The sequence below is a fragment of the Pseudopipra pipra genome, chromosome 1 (assembly GCF_036250125.1).
Source record: "Pseudopipra pipra isolate bDixPip1 chromosome 1, bDixPip1.hap1, whole genome shotgun sequence".
In the NCBI taxonomy this organism is placed as follows: Eukaryota; Metazoa; Chordata; class Aves; order Passeriformes; family Pipridae; genus Pseudopipra; species Pseudopipra pipra.
The window spans coordinates 98,751,134-98,776,560 of record NC_087549.1 but is presented as its reverse complement, the minus strand read 5'-3'; the positions used below and the strand labels follow the sequence as shown (position 1 = coordinate 98,776,560).

General features: G+C 37.3%; 1 protein-coding gene across 6 annotated transcripts in view; it reads left to right on the top strand.

The window, feature by feature from the left end:
* The window catches only part of ICE1 (interactor of little elongation complex ELL subunit 1), a 45,074-nt gene extending 20,703 nt beyond the window's left edge, over positions 1–24,371 (top strand). For all 6 annotated transcript variants that reach the window (XM_064667132.1, XM_064667104.1, XM_064667119.1 and 3 more), the window contains 10 exons: positions 394–483; positions 567–620; positions 5,878–6,230; positions 7,398–11,849; positions 13,770–13,938; positions 17,121–17,281; positions 19,911–20,101; positions 21,489–21,595; positions 22,474–22,572; positions 23,477–24,371. In XM_064667132.1, the coding sequence (XP_064523202.1) occupies positions 394–483; positions 567–620; positions 5,878–6,230; positions 7,398–11,849; positions 13,770–13,938; positions 17,121–17,281; positions 19,911–20,101; positions 21,489–21,595; positions 22,474–22,572; positions 23,477–23,658 (5,858 nt within the window). In that variant the 3' untranslated portion in view covers positions 23,659–24,371. The remainder of the gene's footprint in view (positions 1–393; positions 484–566; positions 621–5,877; positions 6,231–7,397; positions 11,850–13,769; positions 13,939–17,120; positions 17,282–19,910; positions 20,102–21,488; positions 21,596–22,473; positions 22,573–23,476) is intronic.
* Positions 24,372–25,427: the final 1,056 nt, after the last annotated feature.

Genomic DNA, 25,427 nt, shown 5'->3' with positions numbered 1-25,427 from the left:
TAAATGTGATATAAATCTGCCTAGAAGTTTTCCTCCCCCATTTATGTTCGTGTCAGTTGCGTTGTTTTAGAAAGCTATTTAATTTCTCTAGTGCTATGTTCAAATCTACTTTTACATTTCACTCCGGGGGCTGCTAGTAACTTTTGCAGTGCTTGCTATAAAAAGGAAAAGCTAGAGCATTCTGCCCCTGTTCCTTTAGACTTCCCTGTGGATATGGCCAGTACAGGATCTAGCATTTCTCTTTCTCTGAAGCTTGTACCTTGTCTTAATTGTTGTTGGGGGTATGTTGTACTTTGCTGTAGGCATATCTGTGTTCTGAGTAAAAATAAACTCAAATTCTTAGTACAATTTTCTCAATTTATTTTAAATAAAGATTTTTATTTATTTTTACAGTAAAAGTGAAGCTCTTGTTAGAAGAACTCTGGATGTGCATTGACAGTGCAACAGGAAAAAGAGAGAATGAGGAAAATCATCCTGTCTTGGGTAAGATGGCATGCAAAGTCTTGAAATTGTCTTGAAGCTCTCTCTTTTTCTGACCAGAAATAAATATTGATACTTTTTTTCAGCTTCTCTTCAGGATAAGACATGGTCTGAAAAAAGAAGACTGACTGTCACAGAAGGTGGGTTCAAGTTGAGTACTGTTTGCGTAACACTTTTTTTTGAAAGACTTAAATACTTTCCTTGGTGACTACCTGGTCAAGTACACGTGTGATTAGCATATTTGAAAATAATTCAAATATTAACTTAAACAGCCAGATAAACACTCTTTTAATCAAAAACTATCATAATCTGTTGTTGCAATTGAAAAATCAAATTCTTTTAGTATCAGCTGTTTTGACTCTTTTTAAGTAGTCAAAACTCACCGCATGTTTAAACTGTAATTATTATATCATTAGAAACTCTGTAGTATATAATGTGAATTATGGGATGCAGGTGCTCTTTTTAGTTTGAGACAAACACATGGTAACATAATTGGGTTGTAAAATTTACAAAGCAGTTACCTCCATTTTCTTCATTGTAACATTTTATTCAGTGTAATAATAAACTAATCTGAATAGTTATCCATATGCAGTCACTGTGATGAGATTTTGCTGTAAATCAGATGAGATTCTATGGCTAGGTTAGTTATTTTTATAAAATATCTAACATCTTAATCTGCTCCTTCTTGAGAGGAAAAAACCACAAGACTTGTTTCAGAAAGTTGCTTTGTTGCTTGAAGCGAGGAGAGGACAACTTGCAACAGTGAATTGCCCTACAATGGGGATAATCAGGAGTAAAGTTTTGTGTTGTGAAATTTAATTTGTTTAGTACCAAGGCGATCAGTGTTAGCATTGGATTGCTTATTTCATCTCTGCTCTTTTTTCTCCATTCAACATCAAGAAGGTATTTCACAGCAGTATGTGATAGATTTTGATGGAGTTTTCAGATCAGAGTAGTCTTAATCTTCTCTCAGAAGTGGGAAGAGGCAGCAATGTAAGGGTTTGAAGCTATAAGAACTAGATTCCAGGTTGTAGATTTCAGGAGAGAACTTAATAATTTCAGTAAGTGACATAATAAAAAATTCCCTGGATAAAGTAAAATTTGTCTGTGAAATATGATTTTTAAGGGGATTCTTTCAATGAGATGAGGTTAATATCAGTAGGGCTTTTCCCAGACCTGAAGTTCTGGCCAAGGTGCCAAAGAGTTGACATTTGCAATAGAGAAACTTGCCATATCCTGAACCTTTAAAAATTGCTTTGACAACTCTTCATACAGTTAAAGAGGAAACTACCTTAAAAGCATCTCTCCTAAAGAAATTCACTGTTATCAGGGACTGGGTTGGTGTCATGGTTTGAGAGCTCCAAAATCCAATTCCCTAGTCCAAGCCCCCCTCCCACATCTCAACCCAGTGTGAGAGGGGTTTTCTAGACATCACACGAGACTCAAAATGGGGGGAAGGGATTAAATAGTACAATGACTGTACAAAATAAATACTACAATACATTATATACAATCTTAACTATCTCTACCATGACATAAAAGTATTTACAATGAATCAAATCTCTTCTACCTTCCAAATAAAAGTCCAAGAGGGAAGAAGGAAGAGATCCTTTCTATTCTCAGAGCAGCAGTGTCTCTAGGGCAGCAGTCTCTCTCTCTCTCTCTCTCTCTTCCATGCAGTGCTGTAGCTGCATCTCTGCCAGTACACACGAGGGGGGTATCCAAGCCCTTGTGGCCCTCATCTCCAAGTGAGGGTCTTCTCTTCCGTAGGCTGTGTTCACCGGGACAAAGGTCACTTCACTACGTCATACCACGAAGCGCAGTGGTCTTCGTGACGGTCCCTATCTTCAGGGGATTCAAATTCCCCTACAGAGCTTCTGTGCTCTGTCTCAAGGCAGTGGGGGGAGGGCGAAAGCCCTCCTCTGCATTCCTTTGGACATCCTGTTCCAGCTTCCAGGACGCCTGAGCTTCTCAGCTCCTCTCTGCAGTGCTGCTGCACTTCACCCCTCCCTTCTAGGAGGGGTCTCCAAGGAGTTTGAAGGTTTTTGGTTCAATTCTTACTCCAAAACTCTGTCTCTGTAGAGCTTAGTTCTCTCTCTGTTGCTGACTCTCATCTCTCAGACAACTCTGTGTCTTCCTGCTCAGCTGCATGCTTGTTTCTGCTGCTTCTCCCTTATCTCTTGGCTCTCTGCCAGTTTCTCCGGCCAGTGTTGGTTTTGCCGCTGCTACTGCTGCTGCTGACGGTGGAGAAACATCCCCCAGTTTTCTAACTACAGGTACTTAGCCCAGTCTTACACTGTTCCAAGTCCCTGTAGCCCCCCAGCCCGGCCAGAGCCCCCTGTGGGCTCCTGCCCTTTCTCCTCGTGGCTCTACAACATGGCTACTTCTCCAACAACAACTACAACTACTTTCTTTTCCGGTCTGCTTGTGATATGTTTATATTTTGCAAAAGCACTCATTAGCTCAAACCTCAAGGGTCACCACCCCCTAGGGGTTTACCATTTTACAGCTTCAGGGGAAAACTGTCTTCCCCCACCACAGTTGGAAAGGGATGGGTAGAGAAGGATGGAGAATCTCTTAGTTAGTCAGAAATCTTTGATCCATTTCTTAGAGGAAACTTTTCAATGGATGGTGTGTTCTTGGGCCTGATGTAGGTGTACTCTTGAGAGTATAGATAGGATGTAAAGTTTCTGATAAAGTACTGTTGTGTAGTTCACCATGAAAAGTAAACTTCCTAATTATATAAGTTCTTCTAGGGGCCAAATATGTAACTGTGTTGCTGCCCACTTCAGTGTGGGGAAAGTTCTGAGCTTTGAACTGATTGGCACAAAGCAGCATGAAAGAAACCTAAGAGAGAATCACTTTCTGAATTTTCCTTCTTTGTTTCTGCTTGTGTAGGATCTTTTCTCTTGGATCATCTAATGGAACTCATTTTGTAAGAGAAATCTAGGTTTTCCATGAGAAAATTTAGAACATCCGGGAAGCTCTATGTGACTGTAGCTTATAAATACTTTTATAAAACAATATATGATCTTAAAACTTGTAGGATGCAAAAGAGATAGCAGAGTTTACTTGTCTTTGGGGAAAATGAGGTGATAAGGCCGTTTAGGCTGAGCAGTTTCTCCCTCTTCCTCCTCATGTCCATTGCAGCAATTGAGATTTTGATATGGAGTTGCTACATGAAGTGACTGAGATGGATCTTTGAAATAGGGTTATTGGTCAGTTTTTCTAATTTACTCCTTCAGTGGAACCAACATATTAGAATGTGCTTAGAGGTTTTTGATTGCTGGGGAGGTTATTTTGACCTATTAAATTAACAGTTTTGAATATGATACTAACACTGATGTTGCTTCAGGAGTATCTCTGCACATTCTGGTAGTGGATTAACACAGAGCAATAATGAAGCACATTATTCTTTTTTATTTTCCAACAGAGTGCAAATTTTACCAATTAAATCAATACATCCTCTGCTCAAAACCACTCTGTGCATGTGTTGTTCTTTTTATTGTGGGATGGTGCGGTGACTCGCCTCTAAGGCAGGGCAGCCAGGTTCATTGTTAAAGGATCCCTTGGGGTGGATTAAAGCAAAATGATGCTAAATAACCAATATAACAATGAATTTTATTAGAAAACTGCTTTGAAACCATAACTGGGAAAAAACCGTAATGGATTGGAACATGGATTGGAAAGTGTATAACACTTCTGAAGTGTATGATCATCCTAAGAGAGAAAAATTGAAAAGAGAAAAATAGAGAGAGATTAGAGGCAGAAAGATATTATTACCCATAGCTTCAGTGATGCATGGGTGATTGTGGTCTGTGGTTGTGATACGCAGTCCTAGTCCATCGGAGGAGGGGGCCCGCATAGGCATCAAAAATTGGGGTTTTTATAACCCTGATTCTTCCAATAAGTGCCCCAGTACCTCCTCCAGGAGGGGTTCTGAGCATGCACAGTCTTCTTTCTGGAAGTCTGGAAGTCTGGTGGCATCAGGGGTTGAGTGTGTGTGTGTCTGCATGTGCCTGGCAAAAGTTCTGAGTAAACTTTTCAGAGTTTTGCAGCTGTGCAGTGCAGGAGAGAAACTGGCATTAAAAAAAAAAACAGTACCCTGCTTCTGCAGTATCCATTGCTTAACAGCTGTTTCTCCTTTAATTCTAAAACAGCTTGTTTAAGGCAAAATTTAGCCACAAGGTCCAAGTGGTTCACTGCAGATGGTACTCAGGTGTACACAGAATAGGCTTGATCTCTTGCTTGAATACTGCTAATTTGGTGTCCAGTAGTGTTTGTGAGCACTGTAAACAAGATCACACATAAAATGTCATACAAGAATTGCAAATACTACAGAGTAGATCCTAGTTCCATGTGACACACCGGGTTTTGGGATTGTTGATTTCTACTGTTTTCTTGGAGGTAATATTTTCATTTTATAAAATCATAGAGTTTAAATTTCCAAGAACTGGGCCATATTTTCCTTTTTGAAAGTATTTAGCACAAATATAATCAATTTAAATTATTTGTCTGTAATGCTTAGACTTTTCTGGGGCAGTGTGTTTTGTCTGCATACATAAGAAATCAGTTCCTGTGTAGTAGTAAAAACTGTGATCTGAAAAGTAGCAAGAAAAATGTACAATGTAAAGAATCACACAGGAATTTGGACATGCTTTCTTGCTGTTAGAATAACTGTGTAAAACTGGTATAGTTGACTCTGTCTTGGAATGGTTGTCAGCTGCTCTTTGTCTTAGTGGTTCAAACTCCTTTGTGCATAGGTATGTTGTGAGACTTTTCTATTGAGGATACAGTTTTGACTAAGCTATATCATTGAAGACAAAATCTTGTATGATTAGACTCGATATTGAAATTCAAAGAAGAAACAATTCAAAAGCACATGAATATTAAATCATAAATTAGGAATATAGGTAAGAACTCCCTTACTGTGTTTATGGCAGGGTATAATTGTAACTGGCCTGCAAGTACAGGTGCAGGTTGCTCTAAGCTGAGAATTACAGCCTGAATGGGGAATGTCACTGCATGCTTGTCCTGCTTTTCATAACCATGACTTACTGGGAAAGACTGAAATAAACCACTGAGCTGTATGGACCTTCAGTCCTACTAAGAACAGCCCTTCCTGATAAGAAAAATTAGGAGGAATAGTCTTAATGACAAGTCAGAAAGTGTTTGAGAAGAAGCTCTTTGCACACATGTATGCCTTTTTCATGAAAAAAATAATTGTGAATAATAGCATCTCATCTCTGTAAGGAAAGTATTTCTGAAAGTGACATTAAGATCTTCTGTGGAACCATCACTTTAAAATATGGTAATGCATTTTTATTACTATTATATATTATCTCTGTAAAGAGAAACCGGAGGGGAAATATTCTTAACATTTTTTTTCTGTCTTAGACACTTTACAAATCCACCAAAAGATCAGGAAGTGTGATGGCAAAACACTACCTTGGTATTCTTCAGTGGAAAGTACTGTAAAGCAAAATTCTCTAACAGCCATGCAACTTCAAGCGAGTACTGAGCCTTTTGGAGATGATTGTGTTGAGAACAGAACTATTGAAGAATGTCTGCATAGCAGTGAGGATAAAAATGTTGATGTGATAATACAGACAGGTGGGGAGCACAGCACTTCAGGCTTCTCTGATCAGGAGCAAAAGGGCTCAGGTGGAAATGTGATGGAAATATTGAATTGGGCCAGGCCTCTCCCTGCTTTACTTTCTCCAGTACAACTTTCACCACTGACTACACAGGTGAGTTTCAGAATGCATCAGACTTGGCACTGACTTGGTCTTAAAATTCCTGCAGAACTAATGATTTTATATTCCTGGGCTTTTTTTTTTTCCACGTTAGTTACTCATGCACTGAAAGGGTCTCTGTGTGTTTAGATTCATATGGATACTTTTTTTTACCTTGTAGCATACTGCCAGTGGAAGGGAGCAAAAGATAATTTTGGGAAGTGTATGTGTCATGATTTAACCCCAGTCAACAATTAAGTACCACACAGCTGCTTGCTCACTTCCCCACCAGCCGGAACGCTAGGGAGAATTGGAAGAGTAGAAGTGAGAAAATATGTGGGTTGAGATAAAGGCAGTTTAATAGGTAAAGGAAAAGCCATGCACACAAGCAAAGCAATGCAAGAAATTCATTCACCATTTCCCATGGGCAGGCAGGTCTTCAGCCATCCCCAGGACAACATGATTTCATTATGCATGAGTGACTTGGGAAGACAAATGTCATTACTTCAAACATATCCCACCTTTCCTTCTTCCTCTCTCTTTATATACTCAGCATGATGCCATAGCAGTATGGGATATCCCTTCAGTCATTTGGGGTCAGCTGTCCCAGTTGTGTCTCTTCCCAACTTCACATGCACATCCAGCACCCTCACCAGTGTGGCAGTATGAGAAACAGAAAAGGCCTTGATGCTGTGCAAGCACTGCTCAGCAATAACAAAAACATGTATATATCATCAACACTGTTTTCAGCACAAATCCAAAACATAGTCCCATAGTAGCTACTGTGAAGAAAATTAACTACCTCAGCCAAAACAAGCACAGTCACCTGTGTCTCAACTTGCTGTAATAATTTATTTTCCCAATGCTGCAGACATAGTCCCAACTCCTGTTCAAACATAAGCATGGCTTTCATAGCAAAATTGCAGAGCTTGAAAGTCAAATGCTACTCAAATGCAGTTTTCCAGTAATCTTAGAATGCAAGTAAATAGGTAAAGAAGTCTTTTAACAGAGGTACTTTCCATTTGCTGTGAAAAACAATGATGGAGAAGGTTGTAATTTATGTTATCAGCCTTAATCTCTCAAAAACCACTGCATCAGGGCCACCAGTGCATTTGTTTACAGAAGGAGATCTTAAAACTGATACCAGGGTTTAGATTATTAACTTTGTTTTTTTCATTGAAGGATATGTTGTTTGGAGAAGTCACTTGTTCCAGTGATGAAGAAGGTGATTGCAGTGCTTCTGCAGCAGAAGATATTTTACAAGAAGACCAAGTTCAGCCTCTGAGTTGTAATGTATTCAGCCTCAATGAGGAGTGCAACAGACAGAGTAAATCATGTGAGCATGGTCTTGATGCAGAAATCTCACTTAATCTGAGTTGGAATGAAAAGAACATTTGTATCAGTCCAACGATGTCAAGCAAAGAGGAGAGAGAGGCTGAAATAAAGCTAGCTGAAGCTGCTACTTTAATTACAAACATGGAAACTAACAAAGATTGTTTGGAGAATTCTGAGAATATGGAAGCTGAGAACAGAGAAGAAGCAACAGCACACAAACTGGAAGACATTAAAGAACAGAAAAGAGCTAGTGAGAACATGTACAGTGAAGAGGGAGGTTCTTTAGCTAATTTTATGTTACAAAGTTCCAAGCCTCAGAATCAGATGGAAAAAAGTAGTGAGCAAACAAAAGAGAATGTAACCTTAATCAGAGCTGTTGATAATGAGGGTAAACATGAAAATCATGGTGAATTAATGAAAGCAGAAAGAGGTGGATTATTAGAAGAGAGAGGAAGTCCCAGGAAAGTATCTGTTCCACAAAGTGTAACTCATTTGCCAACTGAGCAATGCATTGTGCTTCAAAGTGAAGATTCTGAGGAGAAATCTGGTATGTTGATGCAGAATGAAGTTGTTGAAAATGAATCAAAAAATGTAATCAAAGTAACTAATACGGCTGGAGCTACTGAGATCTCTGCACACTGTCAGTGCTCTGAAATAAAACATGACAGTGAAGAGATACTGGAGAAACAACATGTGCAAACAGTAAAAGATGAAGTGGGCAGAGAATGTGAACCAGAGACTGTTAAAGTCTCTAGGCATTACTTACCTATATCTGCTATTGAAGGAATCAGAAATTTATTGTCAGCCTTTCCAAAAGATGAACAGTTTAAAAGTGAAAACATGAATGTAACCAGAGCTCCAACTATTGAACTAGCCATGAAATTTAACAGAGGAAGTGTTCAAAAAATAACTGAATCATCAGAGTTACTGCATAGTACAGAAAATGGAAAGTTAGTAGGCATAAAGAAGGGGGGATGTATGAAAAGCAAACCACATCAGGAAGAAAATTGTAGTAATTTATCTCAAGGGAAGTCAGACTTGGAAAGTATACTTGCACTACCAAAGAGAGCATGCATTATTGATGCAGGAAGCAGTGTAGCTAAGTGTGAATCCTCTGTGTTAGATTTTACAGAAGTGAAAGGTGAAATAAAACACTCTGAAAACTTGTATAGTACGTTAAAATGTGAGCAGTCCAAAACTCAAAACTTTAGGGAGTTTGAATCTCAAGAGACTCAATTCAAAGTTAATCCAGAAGATTTTGGAGAGGAAAGCAGTGAGCTGTTAGCAAGAGAAGATTCTATTGAAACTATCTTAGTAGAAAGTAATCTTACTTCTCAGGCACAGTTTGCAAAACCTCTCAATCAGTTCTTGATAACTGAAAATATTAAATGTGATGAAATAAAAGGGGAATTAAATATGGTGACTGAGACTTGCTCCAGTTCATTTAACTCTGAAAATAATGCTGTGAAGAAAAATAATTTTTCAGGGATCATCTGCCAGCCTGCTTTGGAAACGGATTATAAAAGTGGCTTGGCTTTTTCTACTCAAGAGGACTACTTGAAGAATCACTTTATAAATAATGAAGAAACAGATTCTCCTGTGCAAGTAGGAATTGGCTTGGAATCCACAAGGTCTCCTGATCTAAACGTCAGTCTTCTGAAAGTTGTTGGTTTTGTTGAAACTAATGTCACAGGAAAGGCTGCTTTTTCCTGTACATGGGAAAACAAGGGAGATACAAATTGTGTTATGGGTAGTACATTTAACTGTTCTTCAGAAAGCTTGGAAGAGAGTGCTGATATCCTGTCTGCTGAAAAAGGCAACATGTGCAAAGAACTGGGCTGCCCTGAGAGGGGATATGTACAAAAAAACGAAGTGAAAATTCCAGATAAGGAGCAAACAGTAGATAAAGAACCTCAGGCATCTGTTAAATCACAGATATTGGATGCAAACTGTTATAAGAAGAATGCTTTTCTCTTCCAAAAGTTTGATTGTCAAGAATCAGGATGCAGGACTTCTACATGGGAGGTTAGAACAGATCCTTCTAGAACTGGTTCACTGTTAGCTGGGGGAGAAAGCAAAGAACTGAATAGTTCTGAGGGATCTAGGGAAAATGCCCTTAAAAGGTGTAAAAATGATTTTGATATGTCAGAGCAGAGCAATGACTCTGAAGAGAAAGACTGTTCTATACAAAAAGTTAGGTATGTGAAATGTTCTAAATGTGGTCCCATGTTCAGAAAGGAACTGAGAGCTTCCAAGAGAATTGCAGTGGGTGGTCTGGAAACTGGTGCAATTGTTGATGCTGATTACCAACTTTGTGAACTTCATTCAATGATGCACCCAGGAAATACTTTTACAGTTAGTCATCTAAAAGCAGGCACTATGGTGGATATAGATACATGCTGTGAACCAAACAGCTCTGGAGATACTGCAAAGGAGTGGTCAAGTGTGACTGGGGAGGGTTATCCTAAAGACTCAGCCTCTTGGAAAAGGGAGTTTATATTAGTAACCTCTGAAAATACTGAGGGTGATAATGAACTCATAGATTCTAACATTGCTGGATGCATCAATGACAGTGAGGAAAGTCTTTTAAAAGCTGTGACATCAAAAGAAAGCCCTGTGATGCCAAGTGCTTCAAAAAATAGGTTACCACTATGCAAGATGTTAACTAGATTCTCAGAAAATTGCAGGCTGACTGTAAAAACCAGTAAATTAAATACAAGAGTGTTAGCACTTGGTAATTTCTTAGAAGGAAATGATTCTGCAAAACTGCAGTCAAATGTGGAAGAAGGTCTACTACACAGTGTTGATATGGGGGTCTCAGTGTTTGAAGAATATAATAATAATCACGCCTCTTGCAACATAAGAGAAAACAACACTGATGTTATCATAGATAGTAGTAGTAGAAAAAAAATTTTCCTCAACTATCTTCCAAATCCAGCCCTATCTGATGTTAGGTGCAGTTGTCAGACATTTAGGCAGCCCTCTGAGCCACAAAAGACAGTATTTGAGAAGTTATGCATGTTGGAATCAGATTCTTGTGCTCTCAAAAAGAGCAATAAATTTAAGTGCCAAGAGCAAGAACCATCTGAAGTCTCTACTGTTTCTACCAAGACAGCTGCCCAAGTAATGCATACCAAGCTATCAAAGAGACTGTTTAAAAGTAAAAGAAAAACAAGGACTCTCGAAGTTACTCAGCCAGTTCTTGCAAATGCTGATACTTCTATGCCAACAAAATGCTCATCTGAGATGATAAATAAAATTAGGCAAGAGATAGGTCCTCCTCTGCCCCCCTTGCTACTGCCTTTGATTTCCAGTCCTCCTAAAACTGCTGGTATCATGTCCCCAGTAATGTCTTCTACAGGTCAATCCTCTTTGCTCTCCCCTCTTGATGGCCTGATATCCCCACTACATGACACTCCTGTTCTTCCTCTCATTTCTCCATTAACAGATACTCCAACAGTAAAATCTGCTCTTTTATTTTCTCCTCCCTCACCCTCAGAAGTGGCAGTAGGTAGAAGGATTTGCTCCTCACCTTTGAAATTTTGTACTTCCATTCCAAAGCACGCACTTCCCGTTCCAGGAAGATTTCCTCTGTTTGCAGCTGATAGTGCTAGTCCAGGTGCTCCTCAAGAGAACTCTGTGAAAATATTGGACACTATGTATCCAGAGCTGTCTGCAAGGGCAAGGACACTAAACATTCTGAAAGGCAATATTCAACTTAACCGATGTGCTTTGTCAGACAGCCAAAGTTTGCCAGGACCTGTGTCTCAAATATGCGGATTCAAAGCAATTGCATCTACATCAACTGCTTTTGTTAAAACTGGGAGCAATTTGAAATCTGATAATAGCAAAGATGAAGACAAAGATGTGCAAAATCAGCAATTGTTTTCAAATTCATCAAATCGTCTTGAAAAAAGGACACTATTGCAGGTATCTATGCCAAGAAGTGCCAAGAGACTGAGGTTGGATAGTGAACCACCAAAGCTGGAGCCCAATGATACTGCGGCTATCAGAAATACTAAAAATACAATCTCTGAAATGCAGAAGGCTTTCCATGGTAAAAGCAGTGAAATTAGCGATTCATCACACAGTTCCAGTTTAGAAGCATCACTACCAGTAAAGAAGGTTATTGATCCTGACTGCCAGAAAGTTTCTTTGGCATTAAAGAAAGTTGCTGAGTCCTGTTTTGACTTGTTACCAGTTATTAAAGGACACATGTATGTTGGCAATATCTCAAAGATTCCAATAATGAGAAATGAAGAGAAAGAAGTTGTCTATGAATTTGGTATAAAAAACAAGGTAAGTAGCATAATTTTAAATTTTATGGTTTAATAATCACTTCTGTGCAGATAAAGAGTGTAAGTATGTAGTATTTGAATTCTCAATTCTTCTGGCAATCTGTCGTGCCAAAGTATAGTCTTGAAAGGTTATTAGACATCTCAATTTGTGTAACATAAGAAAATATAGAACTGCACAAGAAATTATTGTTCAGTGGTGTCCAAGATGCAAAAGTGCATTTATAAGTACAGAATCACATAATATTCTGAGATGGAAGGGACCCACAAGGATCATAGAGGCCAATAGGGATCGAACCCATAACCATGGCATTATTAGCACCATAATCTAACCAACTGACCTAATCTCAGGGTGTAGTACATATGCTTTTCTAATGTATGCATAATCCACTTTATTTTTGCAGCATTTTTTGTAGTGAATGGAGTAGAGTGGAGTGGAAGGAGTTCCTCCAAAATGATTTTTTTTTAAATTCAATAAGATAAAATTCATTGAATAATAATAAATAATAAAATACCTTTCTTATTCTACATGAGGTTATTCAAATGAATTTTATTGGAAAAATCTTCCCATAGTTTGTTTCCCAGAACTTGCTTAGAATCAGTGCTGAAAAATTTCAGTTGCCATTTTTCTCATAAATAATTTCTAGCCTACAGCAGAGCAATTCACCAACTGATACATGGTAGCATTTTGTCCTGTTACATTTTTTGTACATAATTAAGTTCTCCTTAGAAGTTGCTACCAAGATCTCAGGTCATCTTTGTTAGGAGTTGCCAAATTTGTAACTTCTTAGAAGCAAGGCTATGGCAGCTTTATGTTTCCAGGTCCAGCCAGTAGAAGGGCCAAATATGTACTCCAGATAGACACACATGCACCTAACATGCAGCTAATCTTATTTCCTTCTCTGACTAGTTGGAGTGAAAACCTGGTAGTGGACAATACATACATATATATATATATATATATAAATATAAATATAAATATATATAAATATAAATATAAATATAAATATAAATATAAATATATATATATATATACAGGCAGTCTGGATTCCTCCAGTAGCTAACAGTAGGCACTCAATATAACCAGTAGGTGGCTTCTGTTCTTCGCACTTGTCTTGTGCTCTGGCAAACTTAGAGACACAGAAGCACATATGTATTCCTCCAGTAGCTGGTCCAGATGTGTCTGACTCTTAGACTCCTGGTCATTCAGGTGGCTGGCTTGGACCTCCTGGTTCCTCACAACTACCTTGTGTCTGCAGGTACCCAGTCTGAACAGCGTATTCTCCAGCACTTGGCTCCTAAGCATCTCATTGTACTCCCCACTTTTAGCTCTCCCTCTAAACATCCTGTAGTAAGGTGTGTGCAATCCCAGTATTCTCTTTCCTTGCATCTCTTATTGAGTCCCATGTTACTGTAGGCAGGAATATCTCATCCCCACCTCCTGCAGTATATAAGGTGGTCTGGGGAGAGACTGCTGTTAACTAATCTAGTAAGCCTCACACCTGGACAGTTTGTCCTCCTGTGGCAGCTCTGGAGTACCTAAGTCAGGACGCTGCATTTGCTTTGATTAGGTTATTATCTTCTACCTGTCATTATTCTTCTCCTCATTCCCTCTACCTGTTATTATTCCTCTCCTTGTTCTTTGTTTGAGAAAGATTGTTTTAAATCACATAACTAAACAATTTATATTTAAAGAATAGCAGCCCTATTCTGGATCTGTTTAAGGCATGTTTATTCCGGGAAGTTGATCCTCACTCCTTTTTCTTTCACTTGTTGCCTCTGATTTAGTTTTCTGCATTTTCATATATATGCAAATAATATTTTTGCAAATAAGATAGTAGTCCTTTTTATTTGTCATACTATTACAATATTGTCAATATTCTTAAGTATACAATAGTCTAACAATATTTTTTGTGTCTTATAGCATTTAGCAGAGTCCTTGCTGCATGTTATTCTCAATAAACTCAAGGGTCAGAAGAATGCCACAAATTACAACTACAGTCAGGCTCTGTGTCGAGTCTATGCAGGAATTTGTCAACAGTTGGGAGATTTGGAAAGAGCTCGCCTTTTCTGCTATAGCCTACTTAAAGAAGGTATAGTGTGGCTTAGTGGTCTTATACCTTAAATACGCTGTATGTCTTTGCTGTAGTGTTCCAGAATTATTATGTTTGTAAAAACAAGCAAAAATTCTGTGAAAGAGTTGTTTTCCTTAGAACTTCTTTCTATAATGCAGAAGTATAGACTGTTCTAGAAGAAATTTCTGTTCTCACAGTTCCTTCACATCTGTGTTGTTGTTTGGTGGTGACCTAGGCTTTTAGTAGTTTACTTATTTTTCCAGAGAAATATTTTACTTAGGATCCTCTTTGCTTTCATTTTTGCCCCACTATCTCCAAAATGATAATATGATTCTAAAGATTTTTGGCCTTTTTGCCTGTTAGTATTTTCTTATTTTAATTAAGTCCTGATTCATAAAGTAAGTGTGATTTAAAAACGTGTATTGGCTTAAAATAGTGTCTGGAACTGGAGAATACCTTGATCAAAACTCGTGTATTTTTATGACATGTCCTCTTTAAAGTTTTTTTTGCTTCCCATTATTCAAAGTCTTGCTTGGTTGAGAGGGCTTTTTCCATTTTGGTTCCCTTCCTCTCCCCTGCTTCCTTTTGTTCCCAGTAACAAAGGTAATACATACATACTATCACTGTACTAAATTAAGAGTCTTATTTTTGAAAGGACTTCACTAAGTTTGAAAGTACCATTAACATGCAGGGCTCAATAGTATACTGGTATCCATGTTTCAAATTAAAATAAAATTTGAGAGCACTGAGGAGCAAAATGCTAGAACTTGTGATTGTTTCAGTTAGTGATTATCTTTCATATAACATTCTTGTCTTTTTTCTGTTTATCTTCAAAAGGTTTGTGATTTCATTTTGTTCTTAATTATCTTTTTTTTCTGGGGTGTCATATTGTTATTTGTTTGGGTTTTTTCTTGGTTCTTTTTTGAATTCCTGGTTTTGTATCTGTTTTTCTATCCTTCATGCAGTCCATTATAATTCTCCTTTTACTTTTTCATGTTCATAGTTTTAATACTGCACCATGTTAGAAACTCATCAGATATCTTTTCTTAGTCTAAAATAACAGTTAAATCTTTTGTTTTGCAGTATCTTGTTATTTTTTCTTTTTGTGTGTTCTTGCAAATATTAAACATTTCCCCTTTTTTTTCCTTTCTTTTTCTGGGTAAGATTGAAACTTCAGTAGCTAAATGCAGATTTTTTTTAAATGATTTTCTGTTCTATACCTTGAATGGCATAAATTCCTGTTGTCATTGTTCTGTGGTTTTAGACTTATGGGTGTGAACAGCTGTAAGCACATCTTAAAGGTCATTTAGTTTTTTAAAAATTCGTTTGTTTTTATTTGATTACAATGTACTCATTTTAGGGCTTTCTCTTTCATGTAGTTTTACATATTCCCATGAGAATTATAGCAACATGAGCTACACAATTAACAAATTGACTATAAACAGTCAGTACTACCTCATTAGACTTTTATCATCTTTTGTCTTGACAACTTGTCCATCCTTTATGTTCTGTTCTTCTTTCAGGTATTCTGCCTTAAATGACAGTAAATAAAATATTACAGTTTTTTGGTTGTCTTTTACCCCTCCTCTGTTCCCTTTGTCTTTTCTTTTTTTTTTTAAACTTTTCTTCTTTTCATGCCACTTTAAGTCTTAAGTCTTTTATATCACTGAGTGAATTTTAAAAGTGTTTCAAATTCCTGGGCAGGCAATTCAAGTTGAAGCATGTAGATAATGCTAGTTCACCTACAGTCTGTGTTCTGATAGAAAAAAGTTAATTATTATGTTATGAGCAGCTTCAGAGTAGAAGAAGGTTCATCCAAGACACTAAATTCTTTATGCTCATTAAAGCTTCTTGATTTGATGTATTTTGATATGCTCTCTAGTTCTTGAAAAAAGTTCTTCCGAAAAATGTAGAAGTTATACTTAAGTGAAGCAAGTTTAGCTTTTCACATTTCGTTGTTTTTTTCCAGGCATATGTATTCCAGTACTACATTCCATACATGAAAGTAATATCTACTTTTTTACTTATTCCAGTGTATTTGTTATTGCTTACAGTCTACACATTCATGTTTCATCTTCATATTCTGCTTTGAAGCTTTCTGCTTTGGTGTTCAGAAGCATGTGTTGGCTTCCTCTTCATGGCCTGGAACTCTGTTCTCTCTTACTGATACATGTCAGATATTTGCACTGAATTACTGAATTACATCTCAGCCTTGGCCATATTGATCACCATAACTGGTCTACTCTGGCCTCAAATCGGGAGGCCTGGAGAAACACCATCTATAACGCAGCTGTCTCCTTTGAGAACACACGCAGGATCACTCTTGAGGAGAAAAGGCAACACAGAAAGAACCGTGTTCTGCAGAATATACCATCTAAAGAGTCTTTCTACTGTGCCTTTTGCAATCGGATATGTCTATCTCGTATTGGCCTCATAAGTCACCAACGTGCCTGTAACAAATGTGGTTAGAGCCTTCCCAAATCTTCGTTCGCGAAGCCCAGCCATGATGATACTTTAATGAATGAGGATTCTTGAATTATGTGGGAGTAGTGCAAATTTTTATGTCCATGGAAGTACAGATATTCATCATTCATATATGCTCACTTACAATTTGCATAATGTATAATTTCCCTGACAAAGTCTGGGAAAATTGCTAAGGAATATCATATGTGAATTGTATGAAAGTTCTTTGCAGGGTTTTTCTTTTTTTTATGTGGATTTCACAGGTGTATAAGTGCAAGGTATTAGCAAGGATTATTTTTTTCTTTGGACTAGTTCTAGTTTGATCCATTAATCAGAGTGCTCACTTGTGTCTGGGGTGTATATATAGGTAGGCTTTTGGAGTGCATCTTACAGTTTAATCCTAAAAGAATCCAGTTTCAATGCTCCAAGACCATTCTCCTTAGTGAATTAAAGTGAAGTAAGAAAGATAAAGGGAGACAGAGTGAAATTACAGTGGGGGAGGTGGCTTAAGGTTTGGATTGGGGTTTTTTTGCATTGGGTCTTATTTTCTTATTTAGTCTCAGGACTGAGATGTGCTAGTTTAACTCCCCTTCCTTGGGCTGCTGTTGTGATGTGACTTCTATGCCTTCTTTCCTAGTTATATTGCTAAAGACTGTACTGGCTTTTAATGACTGAATATATTTTTGTTGTTGTTTTTAAATATTAAAATCATACTTTGTTATTTCTTTTTTTCTTAGACTTTCCAGACTCAGAAAAAATGATTTTATTTATCACAAATGTATGGCCTGACATCCTTGTCTCCCAAGGTGCAGTTAACAAAGCTATGCAATTAGTTGTCAGGCAGAGTGCAAGCAATGAGATGCTGACCTGTTTGAGTGCTTACCTCAACTGGGAACAGGTAATGTCTGCTTTCATTGTGAGTGTCAGGTTTTGTCTGCATTGGTCACTTTGCTGTCTGAATCAATACAAGCAGCTTACTTCTAATGAAAGGTGTGAAGATCCCATGGGGTCTGTATAATTGCACAACTAATGCTGCTTCAGGCCTTTTTCCTCTAGTTGTCTAAACCCTACTAGAATACAATACTTGTCTTGTTTTGCCTGTTAAATACTAATCTCTCTACTAAACATTAAAAGTAAAGATTGTTTTTAAACTTTAACTAGCATGATCTTGGACTAGGGAATTCCCTCCATCTATGGAACTGTGACCTTGATGTTCTTTGAGATGTTTTTTTGTTTTGTTTTTCATTGTTGGATCTTTTTAATACATACTGGTTTTGTCTGTCTTTCATAGTTCCCTGTGTAATAGGTAATAATGTTTCACAATTAATTTCAAGATGAGCCTGTCTCTTTTTACTCATGATCCTTTTGCAAAGTAGACTATAAATACCCATTTATCACCAAAAAAAGTCAGCCAGTTAATTTCAGAAGCAGTTGGCAGTACAAAACAAGTGATGGCAGAAGAAGGGTGACCAATGTTAAGGACTTTTGAGATTTGATTTCAAGTTTTTGAGCCCTTGGGCAAATAATTTCTATCCGTTTTCAGCAGGCACATATTACCATCCTGAAAGGGATGCTGTAAAGAGGAAAAATTGGACACACTTGAAATCATTAGGAACAAATTTATATCATAGAGATGGAAAGCCAGAGGTGCTTTGCTTCTGGAGAAGGAGTTTGTGTAACAGGCTTGTGTGTTTGTTTGAAAGCTAGGGCCCTGTATTTTTGAAAACCCCATATTAATGCTTGATTGAAGTGCTATAGTTTTATAAATATCAAGTGAACAAAATCATACTGATTCATAGTTCCTGGTTCCATGATTCCTATCCTGGTTCCAGCCACGACAGGGTTAATTTTTCAGTAGCCAGAAGGGGGCATGGCTAGGACCCATAGGTTGGTTATTCTATATATTCTGTACCACCTCATGTCATTGCCCAGGTGTGGGCAAGAGCTTCTCTTCCAGGGAGAAGAGCTCCCTTCTGCGTTGGCATAGCATGGGTGGGGGGAGCAGAAGAGCTCCCTTCTGCGTTGGCATAGCATGGTGGGGGGAGCTGTCAGTTATTGTTGTTTCTGTGGGAATCATTAGCCTCTTTCTTTTACCCTGTCACTAGTATTACTGCTGTTACTGTTTGATTTCTTACCTCACTGACTCATGGTTTCACTGAGAGCACTAAATTGGAGAATACCATTGCTAAACCATGACAATAGCTCATCTGTTCCCTGTCCAAACACGCTGTTCCACAACTGCCTTGAGGACTGCAGCTAGTCTTACTGCTGTCATCGTAGCCTTTATTTCTGTTTGTTTGTTTGCTTGTTTGTTTTTTAAATCTGAAACGAGCCCTGAATCTAATATGGTATCACTGGAATTACAGCCCCCATAAACCTCCTGCTTTAGAGCAGGTTTATAGTAGAGTGAGTTAAGAGGGCGTGGATTTGTATCTGCTTTTTTTTATTATTAAATCACAGTTGTGATGTAGCATTAAACTCTGGTATTCACTTATGCTGTACTGCGGTCCCTGTTTAGCAAAGAATTTGCGTTCTCCATGCTATTAGTTTACAGCTTTAAATTTCATGCCAATAGAGGTGACATAAGTATGTCTTAGTAAATGTTCTTGGAAATACTAATTCTGTGCATTCACACTACCTACTTTATTTATGGATCTCTGAAATATGAGAGCTACTGCAGATGGGGAGAAGGACCTCAGAAATTTCTGTACTGATGATAGGATATGACATCATCCTATCTGTAAGCTCTCTTTTACTTATAGAAATACAGGGGAAAATTTCAAGTAGATTGTGATCAACAGTCTGTTATGAGAAGATTATTCTACTTATGAAAGTAAAACTCAGGTAGAATGCGTATTTATTTCTTGGTCAGCGTCTACCATTTTAGTGACTTATACCATGGCAGAACTTGCCTATTATATGAGAAATTATACTGAGAAAATCTGCCAAGCAGCCACTCTGTTCATGTGATAAACCTAAGGTTTTTTTCTTGATACTTCAGACATTCAGAGAATGTTTGTTTTTAAATTTCCTTCTTCCCCTAGCTATTTTATTAGCAGAATTGTTTCATATGGCATGTTTTTAGTTATTACTACCTCAACTATTGAAAGTACTTGCTTGGAAATTAGCCCCTAATGAAGAATAAACAGTAGCAAATTTTAAAATCATTTAGAAAGCGAGAAGTATTAGTCTTATCTTCTTGCATTGGAAAAAATACTCTTCTGACCTTAAAGCTGCATTGAGAGAAACAAAAATCCCCAACTTGTAGGAGATAAGAGAGTGGGCATGGAGTCTGTGGATTTTGCTGTTTGAGGGGGTTTTTTCCCAACTCCCCTTTTAGTAGAAGCGTCACCAAAAATACCGAGTACTTGAAGGTTTTGTACTCTATTTGTTTGTGTTAATTCAAACCAAAAGTTGGATTTATGGTGTAAGATGTTTTGTACCATCACTATCAAATATATGTAAAGAGTTTGGTTCTGGGCTGGTAACTTTTCATGCACTAAGGTGATTACCTTCTAAAATTCCAGAGTTCCTCTTTAGATGCTGGTATTATGGTCTCAAACCTGCTTTTAGAAATGCAGTCATGTACAAAAGTAGAATTTCAATTGAGTGAGCACTATGGAGAAGATCTGAGTGAAGATGCTTGGCAGTACATATTTGCTGTTGATCTACTCTGCTCTCACCTGAAGTGGGATTGGACACATGACAATGTTATAAGGTATTGTGGCAAGCAGTTCTTTCAAGTGTTTTCCTGTATGTGGTTTTTCTGTGGTTTGGTTTTGGTGGTGATTTTTTTCCCCCCAAATTCACTATAACTTAGCTTTTAAAGTAATAAAATATTGCATACATATTTAGAAATGAGGGTGTTTTAACCTGATGAGACCTAGACTCTTGTGTTTGTGTGCCTTATTTTAAGATAGAATGAATGATCAATGAGGAAAGGTAGGATTTTATAGTACTGTTCCAAGAAATGAACCCTGTTTGAGCCATTCTAGTAAAGAATTGCTTTCAAAATAGCTCTATGTGGATGATTGCGAAAGATTTTGAGATTAATTGTCTGTCAGTGAGGCAAAATTATTGTCTTCCTCCAAAATTACTTGTTGAATTCCTCTCCCCCCATCAGAAAAAAATGAGAGTGGAGCTTCTGATATGTAAATAGCACTCCTTCAGTGCTGAAAGTGAAATGTACCCATATGCGTTAGTGTACTATCCTGATTTCAGTTTGATTTTAATTCTAAAATCATTATAATAGCTAGATTCAATGTCTTGAATTTTCTTTGAACCTATAATCCAGTACCTGGACTGCTACCATACTTAACCTGCTTTGAAATATTTCATTTTGACACCTACACTGATCTGACAGCCCTGATTTTCTAGAGGTTTCATAATGTAGTGGACATTTCTTTATCTGACATAACATAATATTTGATTATAAAGTAAATGGAAATAACTTACAATCATCGTTGTCTTTTATACAAGTTCCATTACTTTCAAATAGTAAAGAAGTTGTTTTTGGTGAAATACTTTTAAATTAGTACAAATTAGCTTCAGTATGTCAGTTTAATTAAAGCCATACAGAGCTGATTGTGTGGAGTTGTGCTGGTAATAGGTAACTAGGTCTATTGGCATCCTTTTAAAGATTAAAAAAGTCTTGGGTACTTTTATGTTTAAAAACAAGCATCAGATCCTACTTGTAACATACAAACTGACTTTTTAGTCATATAAGTAACTTACATAACATTTCAGCATGACATTTGGAAGTAACACAATTTCATATATATCTATGAAGTCAGTCTACCTACAGTCAGTAGAGATGCAAAATGTTGCAGGGAAATGAATAGAAGATGAACATGAATCCTATCCTGAACAGGAACGATTCCATCCGAAAGTTAGCTTTGATTGTTTGGGTTTAAAACTTTCTTTACATTACTCAGTTTTGTGGATGCTTGGAGTGTTATGAGTTTCCCTAGAAGGTGAAGTAAAGATGCAAGTGGAGCTATGGAAATATCTGGTAAACAAAAGAACCCTTTGCCTTCATTATTGTATGAATACTGTACCATCCCTTCATGCACTATCAGATTTTCAAATTCATTTGTCTTTCATAGCAAAGTGCTTTGGCCTTCTATGGATAATTGGGTAAAGAAGAGAAAGGGGCAGGAAACTGCTCCGTCCATTCGTGATAGTGTTATAGCACTGACACTCAGGCTAATTGGTAAGTAATCCAAATTCTTGGTTGAACTTCTGCTTTGTATAACTATGTCCTTTGAAAGTGTCAGACTGCCTGGAAAGTGAGTTGATGTATTTTTGCATTTTACTGCATCTTTATGCAGATATTTTCTGTTTATCAGCCTGTGGAAATCAGGTACTTAAGTCTTGACAGATGTTACTCTGATTCATGATAACAAATACCAACATCTTTTATGTATTTAAAATTAAATCATCTGTAGCTACATATATAGAATCATAGAAATCCTGGATTGGAATGGACCCACTCGGATCATCAAAGTCCAACTCCTGACCTTGCAGAGGGACAGCCCCAGGAATCACACCATGTGCCTGAGCATTGTCAAAATGCTTCTTGAACCACTCTCTGAGTGAAAAACCTTTTCCTAATATCTAACGTAAACCTCCCCTGACACAGCTTCATGCCATATGGTTTATCGCAAAATGTATAAAAATAAGGTTTTATATGCAACATAATACCATAGTAATTTTAAGTTATATTAATTTATTTGGGATCTAGAAGGCATTTGAGGTACATAGATATAGTTTGAGTTTCAATAAATATTTTCCACATGTAAGCTATATAATATTGTTTGTTAAACAAAAATTGCATTCTTTATGACTTTAACATTTAGAAACTGCAAACCTGTGGGAGTTGGATCAATCTGATGAAAAATGCCTTGGGATCTTTAGTTACAAAAGGAATAGAACAACTGTTGTTCCCAAGACAACATGGTAACAAGAATGACTATTTTTTGTAATTGAAATTTGTATTTTCTGTCGATACTTCAACAATCAGGAAGTCTACAAGTTAGGAAGTTGACTGTCTAAATAGTCAGATACATAATAACCCTTTTTTTCTTTCAGGTCGATTGGGCCAAATAGGTTTGAAGGAAGGATATCTTGCTGCAGTGAAGAATATTAGTTCTGTAATTGGACTGTTTGTACAGCATGCAAAAGAGGAAGGTAATGTTTATTTTGAGGAACTTTAGTGTAGTACCTGCAATGTGAAGTTTTGCCAATGCCAGTATATAACACAAATTGAGACACATATGCCAAAACAGCGTGTTTTTGCAGTTTATGTTAGTGCATAATAGGTCAAACAGTTTTCAGTTTGAGTCCCTTTCTCTTCCAAAGTTAATGAAGTATTAACAGTATTACCTTCTGTTTCAGACAGAGAACAATTCGGAGATGGTTTTAGCCACCTTGGAATTAGACTGTTTCATGTAAGAGCCTATTAGCTACATTAGAGAACTTAAAGGGTGATCTTAACTTGAGCAGCAATAGCTGATTTTTTACCTGAGCAATTCATGCTGAAGCTTACTGCTAGCAAGATTGTTGTATGGGAGAAAGACAGCCCAGATTCTTGACTGAGACAAAGCAAGGCAGTTAGGGCAGCAGAGATCGACATTGCTAGGTTATTCTGGATGTCAAGTACATTTTGCAGTGAAGCACTGGCTGATGTTAGGGAGCTGTTTTGAGCCACCTGTATAGCTTCTCTTCCTTGCAATCTCAAGTTTTTCCAAGTAAGTGGTATATGTCTGTATCTGTTTCAGACTCACTGTCAACCTGACTGTTTTCATAAGTCTGATCACTCTTAACTGGAGTAAAATCACTAGATACTCAACTCTTTTATGCCCTTTGAATGCTGAAAACTTGCTGAATTGAGAAGACTGGAAAGTGCTAGTATAAAATGTTATGGAATTTGTGTATAGGTTGTCATCTTGCTACATTCTGGTTTTAGACATCACAGTTGTTGATGTGTTTTATTTCCAGTTCTTGAACTAATAGTTTCTTTAGATTCAGAATTCCCAAAAACATTCTTGCATATCAAAGTTTCTATGAGCTGATTTGTGTTAACTTTTTGCAGGTGTTCCCTGGGGTGTGCAGCTGGCAGCCATATATTCACTGTGTGACTTGGGTTCAAGCAATCCAGAAGGTATTGTTGAGGCCGTCCATGCTTGGAGAGCAACAGTTCTTAGCAACATCCCTTCTGCTGTCATAAGTGGCATAGCTGAAATCACTTCTCTATGTGAAATGGAGCTAAACTAAAATCTAGGGAAGTGGACTGATCTAAAGGAAGAAGTGCCTTACCAACTAAGCAGTAGTTGGTTCCAGTTAAAAACTGTATTAATACAAAGTGGTGTGTCTTCTTGTATTTCATGTTTTTAAACAGAATGTCTGATTATGCAAAGCAAGCTCAAGTATTTTATTTGGCTTTTCTGTTTGAGGGAAGAGTTTTTAAAAAATAAATTAAAATACTTACTTTTCAGTGATCTGAAAACCAGTGCATCTTCACCTTCTGAGATATTTCTGGTTTGATGTCAATAAAAATCAGTAATACTTTTCTTTCTTTTCCTTCTATCAATTTGGAGTATGGCTATTTGACACAACAAAAAATTCAGCCTGACTTGGAAACCTAGCTCTATTATTTTGTAATCTATTTATAAAGTAACCATTCAGATAGCAGAACTTTGCCCAGATTCTGCTTTGTTTTGCTTGGGTAATCTGATAAACTTGACTTAAAATATCAGCAAAACAGGTAGGAATTGACTTTTTCTATAGCAATCATGTATAGAATAACAGATATTAAATCTCTCAGCTTGTACATATGGTGTATTCTAGTGTGTCTCACATTTGGTATTGTTCCACTTGGGAAATTTTGTGTATGTAAATAGAGATTTGGTTCAAAAAAAGTTCATGTTTGTAATGGTAGTTTACTAGACTCTGTTTTTGTATCTTTCATAATAAAAGAAAAAAACACTCTTGTGTTTTTGTTGATCTGTTTAAATAGCACAGAATTAACTGTTATTTCTAGCTAATATAGACACTACTTTGGGGGGCAGGCAGTAATTATCTGATGAGGTAATTTCACTGAATGAATTCCCCATAACTGCAGTTCTGGCCACTGGAAAGAGAGTATATTGTATCTCTCCAAAATTTACTGGTATGCTTTGAGGGCTTGGGAGGTAGCTTAAAAAAAACATTGAAAACATCTATTTTCACTCTGTGATTGTAACCAAGTGAAGGGGTGAGCTTTGCTAATGCAGGTTCTCAATTGTAGTGGGTTTGTGCCCAGTTCAGAACTTCAGTTTCAGAAATTCACACACAAATGCATACACCCCGAATTATCTCCCCCTTGTCAGTACCCACAATTTTAACTGTTTTTCACATAATGCAGAAAAGCAATAGGATATTTTTTATGCAACCATCTATTTAATTCTGCTTCAAGAACAGTAATTTTACTCAACATGGTGTAGTCCTGGCCTCTGTAGTCTTGTAAATATGTTTTCTGCCATGACTAAAGGCCACAGATTTTGTACCAACCTGGCAGTGCATGGTTTCAGGACTGTCCTGGCCTGTGCTGGTTGTAATTTGTAAATTTGTCAAGTGATTACCACCTCATCTGTGTTAGCTTTAGTTCTGGGAATATCCCATATGGTGAAAGTCTGACATAGCTAAGTAGCCAGTGCATAACCAACAGCCCTTTGTGTTAAGTAGGTTGAGAGAGGTCAAACTGCAACTTTCAAACTTTAGCTGGAAAGGAGTGAAAAGGGAGAAGGTTGAGGTGAGAAAACTTAAAAACACAGCCCATTTCAGGTGGTGTAGAAATACATGAGGGAGTTTTCTCATCTTTTAAGCAAAAAAGCCAGACAAGAATGGTGGTAGTACTGCATTAAATTGAGTATGTTGAGGGTAATTTCTTAAGCCAGGTGATAGATCAGAAAAGAACTTTCTAAGGATGTTTTCCTTAAAAGAGTTTTCAATTCCCATATGTAAGAAACAAGGCAGAAAAAGGAGAAGACCAGCACAGCTGAGTA